The sequence below is a fragment of the Leucoraja erinacea genome, chromosome 9 (genome assembly GCF_028641065.1).
Source record: "Leucoraja erinacea ecotype New England chromosome 9, Leri_hhj_1, whole genome shotgun sequence".
Lineage (NCBI taxonomy): Eukaryota > Metazoa > Chordata > Chondrichthyes > Rajiformes > Rajidae > Leucoraja > Leucoraja erinaceus.
The window spans coordinates 23723927-23736230 of NC_073385.1; the positions used below are offsets into that span (position 1 = coordinate 23723927).

The window sequence follows — 12304 nt, forward strand, 5'->3', positions numbered from 1 at the left end:
ATGATGAAATGTTTTTTGTTTTTTTTTTACTCATTGCTATTTAGCTCATACGGATAAACTAATACAATTAAATCTTTTTTTGGTATGATGTAGCTCAATAACAGAAGTAGAAATTGAAATGAATATCCATTACTGGAATGCCATGCTGATTTGTTAGTTAAGTATTAACTGAAATGCCTTGACAAGAAAGGGGATCTGAATCGAGCTTAAATAATTGTTGCCTTTTGCAAAGGACCTTCGGGTGGTTTTCTATGGTAAACAGACAATATAAATGAAAGGTATTCCATCTGATTGATATCTGGAATCAAATTATTACATTCCAAGAATACTAGTACATGCTTATATTACAACATAGCAAAAGAGTGGAGACATGGAAAAAGTTTTATATGGAATCCATATATGTGTTTTGTTTGTTTCATGTGATTGATTACTGTTACTCGATGAGTTGTAGGAAATGTGCAGGAGACTGGCCATGCTAGTGGAGAGAGAAATACTGAGCCAATGTTACAGATCGATAACCTACAGAACTGGCCAGTTCCGATTTAATCTATTTTGGTGCTGTCTAGCATACAAAATGTTGCTGACATTTAGTTTTTATTCAAGAGTGGATTGTCCCGTTTTTGCACATTGAATGAAGCTCCCGATTGTAGAAGTCCAGGATCCTCTCTTTCCCCATGTTCCTCCAGTCTTCATCCAGAGTTTCATACCAAACATAAAATCTATTTGTTATTTTGGTTTTCTGAGATAAATTACATTACTCAGCAGTCAATGGACATCAGCAAATGTGGTTCTTCTTGTTAAACCAAGAATTGAGCTCACAATTCAAAAGTAGGAATATAACTTAATGCAGTTCTCATTTAGAAATATTACACAGATAGGAGTCTGAGACCTTGAACTGGAACAGCATTATAAGAGGTAACTGGAAATGTATGAACACTCAAGGATAAAACCATAAGAACAAGGAAAGCAAATGTATGTATGGCTGTTGTAGCAAGTTATCTGCATGATTAAATGTGTTAAACCATTTCAGTAGCATTCAATATAGATAAATGCCCAAGCATTTAATTTGACCTTAAAAAGTAGTGTAAATGGATTTCACAATTTGAAAACTCATTTTTATGAAAATTGTTGCACATTTCTGTTGATTTACAAAGAGCTGCTGAAGTAGCAGATCATTATCGCTCCGCAAACCTACCTAGGGATATCCATCAATGCAAAGTTTAGCACATGACATGCATTAGTTAGGATTGTTTAACAATTGCACTATCATAGATGCCTTGTATTAATACGGGTCTGATGATAATAATAACCACCGTGTTTGTTTTAAAGTTAATTACAGTCTTCTTTCCCCAGGGACTGCTCCGTTGATTCATGTTTGGGATGTCACAACCAAGCAAACATTCTCTGTGCTGCGCTGTTATCATTCAAAAGGTGTTTGCTGTGTCAGTTTTAGTGCAACAGGTAAACTCCTCCTCTCTGTTGGACTGGATGCTCAATATACCATCACTGTCTGGAGATGGCAAGAAGGTGAGATGAAAATGAAGGGCAGTGATCATCTAATTTCTGTGCATTGTTTAATGGATCAGTCATAGAGTGATACAGTGTGGAAACAGGCCCTTCGGCCCAACTTGCCCACACTGGCCAACATGTCCCAATTACACTAGTCCCACCTGCCTATGCCTGGTCCATATCCCTCCAAACTTGTAATTAAACCTAATTATGTACATACTGTGCATAATCTAACCACTGATAACTTTATTTGCACACAGACAAGTACCATAATATACACAAGAAATATGTGGATGGTTGCATAAACATAATAGAATTAAAAAATCTTTCCTTTTTTTGCAACTAAACTTGTTTTTGCTCCACAAGGTACCAAAGTTACCAGTAAAAGTGGCCACACCAAGAGAATTTTTGTGGCAGAATTCAGGCCGGATTCTGATACCCAGTTTGTGTCAGTGGGGGTGAAACATGTTCGGTTTTGGACCATTGCTGGTAAAGCTTTGCTGAGCAAAAAAGGCAACTTAAATTCAATTGAAGATGCCAGGATGCAAACAATGCTTGCTGTAGCTTTTGGAGCTGTAAGTAGTTTTCAATAAAGTGAATGTCAAATTGCATGATTTTTATGAATAATTAGGAGAAATTATTTTGCTTTTGAATGAAACCAAATATACAGGATGTTTAGAGATCAGCACATGCATTTATGCAGGGTTCACAAGATACATTTTGTTTATTAAAATCACTATTGAGCATTGTAATCAGAAGATTTTCAAACTGCTGTGTTGTTATTAGATGAGAAACTTTTCGTAAATCAATGCATTTCTGAATGAACAAATAAGTGTCATGCATTTTAAATGTACCTTACAAGAGCACCTGAACACACACAGCTGAACCTGCTACTATACCTGAGAACTCAGATTGTTTTAAACTCAAAAGGGAAATACTCTGGATGCTGCCAATCTTTCAATCAATCAATCAATCAATCAGTTTTATTCGTCACATTGCACATAAAGTGCAAGTGAAATGAATTTGTCAGCAGCGGTACAATGATAAAGAACACACAAACACAATAAAAATTTAACACAAACATCCACCACAGCATTCATCACTGTGGTGGAAGGCACAGAAATTGGCCAGTCCTCCTCCATTTTCCCCCGTGGTCGGGACCTCAACCCTCCGCAGCCGTCGCTGCGGGCGTCCAGATGATAAAGGACAAGGGAAAAGTCAAGGTAAGTCCAGGATCGGCTCTTCCCCACCGGAGACCGCGGCTTCAGGCTGGTGTAGGCCGCAGGCCGGCGGTCGAAGATTTAAAGTTCGCGCCGCAGCCAGAAGCACCGCAGACTACAGGGCCGACAGACGAAGCTCCCCTCCAGGGATCCCCGGCAATGGGAAGTCGCTATAGCGCCCGCGGTAGAAGTTGGCCGTGGGCCGGCAGTGATGGCTTCTTCTTCCCCCCCCCGGGTCCCCCACGAGGGATCCCGGGCTGCAGACGCCGCGCCAGCTGGAGCTGTGCAGACCGCGGCTTCAGGCTGCCGGCTGCCACGGGCCAGCAAAACGGAGCGCTCCCCTCCAGCGAGCCCCAGCGAGGGCTCACCCGCTCCACGGCGAGAGTCCACGCTGCGCCCGCCGCTGAAGCCCCGGGCGCGTCTCCAGGAAAGGCCGCGCCGATCCTTGTTGTTAGGCCATGGGGGAGGCGACATGGAAAAAGTCGCCTCTCCGTGGAGGAGGCGACCGAAGTGGTTTCCCCCCCACACAAAGGAACATTAAAAAATACATTAAAACATACTAAAAAAACAAAAAAAGTAGAAAAAAACGGACACGCTGCTGACAGGGCGCCGGCTTGCAGCGCCCCCACCAACCACTGATATAAGAAAAAGATTCTGAAAGTGCTGAGCATGTCAAGTATAATTAACGGAGGGATAAACAGTTGAAATGTCATCAGACCCAAAATGTTGGAGTAACTTAACGGGTCAGCCAGCATTTTGTATCTATTTTTGGTATAAACCAGCATCTGCAGTTCCTTTTCGTTACATGAAATTTCATCTGAATTGGAATAAGTTAGACATAAAACAGAATGCTGAAATAGTAGGAAACATCAAGAACGATCAGTCCAGTCGTAGTCTAACATTTATGTCCTTGAACTCCCTCTATACAAAATGTACACATCTAATTAGATCCAAGATAATCCAGACAATTCTGCATTACATTATAACACCTTAAAATAATTCTATAGATGTAGAATGTAATTAATTTATTCTTTACTAATATTCATTTCCCCTTGCATTACCATTTTCGTTTACCAATTTTAAATGACAAGTCATGCCAAAATAACTTTGCAAAATTATTTGTTTGCATTTTGCTAAATGTGCTTAATTGTTAAAGAAAATATGCAATTCTTTTGGTGACTACATTAATGTCAGATTTTCCTTTTGTAGAATAACTTGACATTTACAGGTACCATCAGTGGAGACGTTTATGTTTGGAGGGAACATCTTCTCATCCGAATTGTAGCCAAAGCACATAATGGACCCGTGTTTACAATGTACACTACGTTACGAGATGGCCTGATAGTTACAGGAGGCAAAGAAAGACCGTGAGTAAAAGTACATATGTCAGTGGCATTTAAGAGACTTTTGAAATAGACACAAGAATATGCAAAAAATATGCAAGGGATGTGGAGCACCTGCAGGAAGTAAAGATTAGTTTAAGTAGGCATGCACGAACATGGTGGGCCGAAGGGCCTGTTCCTGTGCTGTTCAATGTTCCATACATTAGCAATACATTCCCGTTCTTTAGTCTTAATGAGAAATAATGAGCTTGTTTTGTTATTGTAATGATATCCAACACTTCTATTCTTCCATTAAAATTATCAAAGGAAGCTAATGTTGTTGGCTAAAAATTAGTCAGAAGTGTCTGATCTTTTTGAAATGTAGATGGTGATTTTGCTTTTTTAGGTCCAAAGAAGGTGGAGCAGTGAAACTGTGGGACCAAGAATTGAAGCGATGCCGGGCTTTCAGACTGGAAACTGGGCAGACGATGGACATTGTGCGTTCAGTCTGCAGGTGCAAGGTATGCCTAGCCGGCCCCAAAAAACCTTCCACGCATTAGGGTAAATTAGCTTGGGAAATCTGAAAGGACACAAATGCAATCTCACAGTGAGAAGGAGACACTGAGCAGAAAGGAGGTGCTGCGCCTTAGGGCAAGGTGAACACTTTCAAACATTGGTGCTTTTACTTTATTCAAAACTTAAAAGGTCATGCGTTTAATTTTTTTTCCCTTGCTTTTCACTTTCTTCTTAATTCAATAAGGAAATTGGTTTATCTCTTTCTGTACTCAAATGACTTGAATCATCCCTGCTTCTTTGCTTATCTTTAAATGTTATAGGTTAAGGAGATATTTTTGATCCCATCCCATCCTTCTCTGGGGTCCCCGAAACCCTCGCCCCGAAACCCTCGCACAGCAATATAAACTTGTACTTGCAGCATGTCACAGGGCAAATCCAAATCTGCTGCAAGATTCAGGTGAAGGTCCAATTAACTGCATGAGGTGTAAATGCAATCCAGTTACATGGCTGATGGACAAGAACTGAACTATTCATCCCGAGAGTTGAATTCAAATCCCAGCACTGGCTGGTAATTTAAATAAATTCCATTTGTAATCAAAATACTAGCATCAGTGATGGTTACTAGAAAACAGTCATATTGTTATACGTTAGGAGGGCACATCATCCGAGGACGTACAGACCACTGAGGATAAATGGGGATACTGTGGATAGGGTGAGCTGTTTTAAATATCTGGGAGTCCACATCTCTGAGGATATGACATGGACATCACACGCCTCAGCACTTGTAAGTCAAGGCAGTGCCTTTACCACCTCAGGCAATTGAGGAAATTCAGAGTGTCTCCGATGATCCTCCAGTGCTTCTACTCAGCGGCTGTGGAAAGCATCTTGTCCGGAAATATTACAATCTGGTTTGGGAATTGCTCTGCCCAGGACAAGAAGGCTCTGCAGAGAGTTGTGCATTCGGCCGAATGCACCATGGGAACTTCACTCGCCCCCCTGCAGGAACTATACATCAGGAGGTGCAACTATCCTAGCTAATAAAATCATGGGAGACCTCTTCCACCCATGCAACGGACTGTTCCAGCTGCCATGCTGTGAGAACGGAGAGGTTGAGAAGGAGTTTCTTCCCAGAGGCCATAAACTCCTATCTCACCAGGGACTAACTTTTACTGTACCACTCTACTGCTTTTTATTTTATTTTTTTTTTAAAGTTTTTTTTCCCTTTTTCCTTCCGCTCACAATATTTAATGTAAAATAATATGATTCTGTTCCATTCTATTTGCAGTTTGTTTGTCTTTTTGCACAAAGTCCGCGAGCATTGCTACTTTTCATTTCACTGCACATCTCGTATGTGTATGTGACGAATAAACTTGACTTGACTTGACTTTGTTCAAGTAATGAACCAAAACAAACATTATTCAGTCAGATCTATGTGATTTTAGAGCAAGGGTTTTCAACCTTGGGTATATTTTGCCTACCCAGGGGGTAAATTTGTTGATTCTGGATTTGTACATTTTTTTTAATTTTTAATCACTGACTGTTTTTGTTTAGAAACATAGAAATTAGGTGCATGAGTAGGCCATTCGGCCCTTCGAGCCTGCACCGCCATTCAATATGATCATGGCTGATCATCCAACTCAGTATCCCGTACCTGCCTTCTCTCCATACCCTCTGATCCCCTTGGCCACAAGGGCCACATCTAACTCCCTCTTAAATATAGCCAATGAACTGGCCTCAACTACCCTCTGTGGCAGAGAGTTCCAGAGATTCACCACTCTCTGTGTGAAAAAAGTTCTCCTCATCTCGGTTCTAAAGGATTTCCCCCTTATCCTTAAGCTGTGACCCCTTGTCCTGGACTTCCCCAACATCGGGAACAATCTTCCTGCATCTAGCCTGTCCAACCCCTTAAGAATTTTGTAAGTTTCTATAAGATCCCCTCTCAAACTCCTAAATTCTAGAGAGTATAAACCAAGTCTATCCAGTCTTTCTTCATAAGACAGTCCTGACATCCCAGGAATCAGTCTGGTGAACCTTCTCTGCACTCCCTCTATGGCAATAATGTCCTTCCTCAGATTTGGAGACCAAAACTGCACGCAATACTCCAGGTGTGGTCTCACCAAGACCCTGTACAACTGCAGTAGAACCTCCCTGCTCCTATACTCAAATCCTCTTGCTATGAAAGCCAACATACCATTTGCTTTCTTTACTGCCTGCTGCACCTGCATGCCTACCTTCAATGACTGGTGTACCATGACACCCAGGTCTCGCTGTATCTCCCCCTTTCCCAATCGGCCACCATTTAGATAATAATCTGCTTTCCCGTTTTTGCCACCAAAATGGATAACCTCACATTTATCCACATTATACTGCATCTGCCAAACATTTGCCCACTCACCCAGCCTATCCAAGTCACCTTGCAGTCTCCTAGCATCCTCCTCACACCTAACACTGCCCCCCAGCTTAGTGTCATCCGCAAACTTGGAGATATTGCCTTCAATTCCCTCATCCAGATCATTAATATATATTGTAAATAGCTGGGGTCCCAGTACTGAGCCTTGCGGTACCCCACTAGTCACTGCCTGCCATTGTGAAAAGGACCCGTTTACTCCTACTCTTTGCTTCCTGTTTGCCAGCCAGTTCTCTATCCACATTAATACTGAACCCCCAATGCCATGTGCTTTAAGTTTGTATCCTAATCTCTTATGTGGGACCTTGTCGAAAGCCTTCTGGAAGTCCAGATACACCACATCCACTGGTTCTCCCCTATCCACGCTACTAGTTACATCCTCGAAAAATTCTATAAGATTCGTCAGACATGATTTACCTTTCGTAAATCCATGCTGACTTTGTCCAATGATTTCACCACTTTCCAAATGTGCTGCTATCCCATCTTTAATAACTGACTCTAGCAGTTTCCCCACTACCGATGTTAGACTAACTGGTCTGTAATTCCCCGTTTTCTCTCTCCCTCCCTTCTTAAAAAGTGGGGTTACGTTTGCTACCCGCCAATCCTCTGGAACTACTCCAGAATCTAAAGAGTTTTGAAAGATTATTACTAATGCATCCACTATTTCTGGAGCTACTTCCTTAAGTACTCTGGGATGCAGCCTATCTGGCCCTGGGGATTTATCGGCCTTTAATCCATTCAATTTACCCTTTCTGGTATGCCGGTATCTGTACATCATTAGTTGTTCATAAATAAGTGAAATAACATTGTTATGTGCTATTAAAGTTGCCAGGTGTAAACGAGACAAAAAAGGTTGTGAACTCCTGTTTTGGAGTCTATATGATTTGACTCTTTTCATTACTGACTGGGGAAGGGCAGAGAGGTAGAATGAGGAACTTTCTACCTGGGATTAGGGATTAGTGTTTAGTTTTTGAATGAGCGCAGGTGGCTTCAGGTAAGTGGGATGTGGGGGACTTAGCCCCTGAGTAGATGAGATGTGCTACTACTCACAGGAAGTAGGAGTTGGCCCCAAATTCTTTCGTAATGTAAATGATGCCATGAATTGGATATGAACACAAGGAAGAAGCAGGTCAAGGATTAGTAGAGGCGAGGGGAAGGATTGCACAAATAGCCATGTTTTGTCTACAAGAAGAGGATGACGGGTGAAATCAAGAGGCAAACATAAGAGGCAAACATCAGGTTTGGCTTTAGGATAGGATGGATATTGGAGGTGGTTTTACGTTTCAAAACAGTCTAGACCCATGTTGAAGGGTATGTGTTCCTATGTAACCGTGTTAACTGTACTGCCAGAAAAGATGAGAGTGATGATTATTGCAGGAATGCCATAAACACCTAACCACAATTAGGATCTGCTTGGGTGTGAAATAAAAAAAACTGATCTGCTACACATGCAATGCTATTGATGAAGAGAATAAAACCTTTGTGCTAATAGTTAGTAAATCATTCTACTTGAATTGAGTGATCTGATGCAGTCAGGTTCAGTCAGTCTCTAAGTTGCATGCCGCCTTGGATTGCACATATTGTCATTCCTCCTCCTTCAATGGATCATTGCCCTCAATTTCCCAGCATAACATTATATCAAGGGGAACCTTCATCACAAGGATTACAGAATCCATAAGCACCTTTTAAGGATGGCTGGAAATAGTCATAAAGCACAGAAAAGTTACATCTCATTGCCCCATCCAAGCTAGTCCCATTTGCCTGTTTTTGGTGCTTATCTCTCAAAACATTTCCCATCCATGTACCTGTCCATGTGTCTTTTAAATGGTGTTATAGTATCTGCTCAATTACCTCCTCTGGCAGTTCATTCCAAATACCCACCCCTCTCTGAATGGAAAAGTTGCCCATCTGGTTCATATTAAATCTTGCGCTTCTCACTTTAAACCTGTGTCCTCTGGTTCTTGATTCCCCTACTCTGGGTAAAGGACTCTCTGCATTCACCTTATCTATTTCCCGTATATTATGCACCTCTATAAGATCACCCTCAGCCTCCAAGGACTAAAATCCTCGCCTGCCCAACCTCTCCCCCAAATAGTTGATAATCTTGCCAAAATTAGCAGTATATTGAGGCTCACATTTACAATGGCAGCAAAGTAGGGTAGAATTTATCCTTTTTTTTTACTTAAGAAAATGGTACTTTTATACTGAAGAAGACATCTGGTAGTTAACAACTTTGGATTTATTCTGTTAATCAATATTTTAGTTTTATTGTTATCCACTGCTCAACAAAAGTAAAGTTTAAGTTATGATTAGGCACATAGTCACTGCAAATCAACTGAATGATAGGTGGTGACAATTTTTTGAAGTTTCTTTTATTAACAGGGAAAAATTTTGGTTGGAACGAGAAATGCAGAGATCATTGAGGTTGGTGAGAAGAATGCTGCATGCAACATTTTAATTAATAATCACATGGATGGACCAATCAGGGGTCTTTCAACTCATCCCGTCAAAGATATCTTTCTGTCTGCAGCTGAAGATGGGACTGTTAGATTATGGGACATTACTGAAAAGGCAAGTGAATCATTTAAAATTAGTGGCTTTAAAAATATTTTATTCACCATTTAGTTGTATGGGATACTGTAATCCTGCATCATCAAATTATCACCTTACAGGAGTCAGAAATCAATGATGTGTTTTACCCTAAACTTTAATTGCAAGTCAAAGCATCATTTTCTGGCATTATCTACAAAGATATACCAGGAACCTTGGTCACACTACAAAGTGTTTATTAATGGTTGTTTGAATTTTTTATTATCCATTGAAAATATTTTACATCCATTCAAAAAGATTTCAAAAAAGAGCAGATAATTTAGCTGGTGTCAGATTGGTTGGGATGAGATGTCCTCTGAAAGACTAGCTACTAAAAACATCCCTTTTGGTGCAAACTGTCTGTCAGTTATTTAATAATTACTAGGATCTAACAGAAAACTGCTCTCTCTCTACAGAAAAGATTTGTATTAGGTTACACTAGCAGTAAATAATTAAGCCACATTAATATGCATTTTAAGCCCTAAATTGTCCACATTTTAATTGTGTAACAGAAGATGCTGAATAAAGTAAACTTGGGTCATCCTGCTCAAACAGTTGCCTACAGCCCCGAGGGAGAAATGGTAGCCATTGGCATGAAAAATGGCGAGTTCATTATCCTTGTGGTAACATCATTAACAATCTGGGGCAAGAAACGAGACAGAAGATCTTCCATTCAAGATATCAAGTAAGCAAATAAAGATACTCTGTGAATATTGATCATTCCAAGTGAAATTTTCAAGTTCAGAGCAAGAAATAATTGTATTGAGTCAATGCATTTCATGACCTCCAGACGTTCCTAAACATTGTTGCAACATTAGAATGAAAGGATTTAATACTCCAATCATCCAGCACCCAAAGGAATTAGCTGCCAGATTGGAAGAACTACTGGATATTACTCCTATTAAAGCATCACCACAATTCCATCTTGTTTTTAATGTTACACGGTGGCATGATAATGTTTCCAATGACAGTGGGAACAGAGCGGGTTTAGTGTGTGGGACCCTACGCCAATCATCGTAATTTCCAATTTTGGATAACAAATTATTGCTGTTTTACTGTACTCTGAAAATACATTTGAATAGTTTTTAATCATCTGAATTTTATGAAAATTCATGATTTTGTTTAGAAGGTGGTCACTGAGTATACAGTATTTATAACAATGGTATTTTGGGATGGTTACATTATTATGAGAGTTACTACATGTGAGAAATGTTAGTGCCATACCAGACGCATTTATCCTTTGGAATTGCATGTGGATGCTGCTGTCCCTGCATAATGATGAACTGGTCATCCAGAAATTTGATATGTTTTAAAATATTTTAAATGAGTTATCTCAAACAATTGGGGCAATGTTTATCTGCACTATTTCTTTATGAATGTATTTTGATGACTGACATCTTTTGTTTAGGTTCAGCCCAAACTCTCAATATTTGGCTGTGGGGACATGTGAAAATGCCATAGACTTTTATGACCTAAGATTAGGACCATCTCTAAATCGAATTAGTTATTGCAAAGATATTGGCAGCTTTGTTATCCAAATTGACTTTTCAGCAGACAACAATTATATCCAGGTATGAATTATAATCGATACGTTTGACCATAAATGCATTATAACATGCTGAAATCCTGCAAACCAGTATATTCTGCCGAATTTAAAACATTTTTTTAAAGGAATTTAAAATAGATGGTGTGTTTGTAATCAAGTTAAACTTTACCTTGCATTATTTTAAATGCTATTTATGAAACAATCTTTAAAAATTGAAATATTTTAAGAATCCTAAATGGGATTTCCCTAAATATATAAACTGGATGACCTTTATTTTTCCAGAGCATGTATGGAGTAGTCTTGTCATAGTTAGCATGCTGTTATAATAATTCAATTATAAAAGCTAATTTGTTGTGAATCAAGATCCCAAATATTAATTTCCCAGGTTTCAACTGGATCTTATAAACGATTGGTGTACGAGGTGCCTTTGGGAAAACAAGTTACGGAGCAATCTCGGATTGACAGAATAACTTGGGCTACTTGGACCAGGTGATTTTTGTTTTTCCTTATTTATTTGATCCAAGTGGTACATTTGTGTTTTAAGATTTAAGTCTATTTGACAAGGCCAGTTCCAGCTCCTACATCATCAATGTTTTACATTATCAATTTCAAGTAATACACACAGAAAAGTCTATTAGCTGTTGAAGTTCCAGTATCACCCCAACTCTATCACCACATCATTCCACTCTGAATAAAATTCTTGATTATTTTTTTAATGTATTTTCCAAAGTCTCCCATTCCACTTTCTAAATGCAATCTACAGTAATAATCTATATACCATTTAATAATTATCTCAAACACGCTCCATTTACAAGCTGTACAAGTTCCTTGCTACCACGACATTGCTGCTCTTTTCACATTCTTTAAATTCCTATCTGTCATTGCTAAACCACACTTTTCTCGTGGTGTAGGAGTAAAAATAAAGTGCATGTTCAGTGATTTAATAAAGATTTGCTCCACCTTTAAGAGAAAAGATACTGGTTTTAATTGTTTCGCTGGAGTGAACATATAATGTGACCTGCCTCATTGCTTATTAGATGGGTGTGAGTTTCAAATGACTGTGCCCACCTTTGGGCTTTTTAAAGAGGCCCTTCAATTAAGATGGCTTACTATCGGTGCAACCCATTTGCAGTTTAAACAATTAAAAATATGCATTTTAATAGTTGACTGAATTTAAAAACATGTTTTTTAAGTC

At 39.5% G+C, this 12304-nt stretch overlaps 1 protein-coding gene across 1 annotated transcript in view; it reads left to right on the top strand.

Annotated features, from left to right (window-relative positions):
- The window catches only part of LOC129700127 (echinoderm microtubule-associated protein-like 5), a 134892-nt gene that overhangs the window by 119094 nt on the left and 3494 nt on the right, over nucleotides 1-12304 (top strand). The window contains 8 exon segments of the mRNA XM_055640339.1: nucleotides 1354-1527; nucleotides 1876-2084; nucleotides 3939-4096; nucleotides 4458-4572; nucleotides 9357-9545; nucleotides 10076-10248; nucleotides 10972-11134; nucleotides 11495-11598. Of these exon segments, the coding sequence (XP_055496314.1) occupies nucleotides 1354-1527; nucleotides 1876-2084; nucleotides 3939-4096; nucleotides 4458-4572; nucleotides 9357-9545; nucleotides 10076-10248; nucleotides 10972-11134; nucleotides 11495-11598 (1285 nt within the window).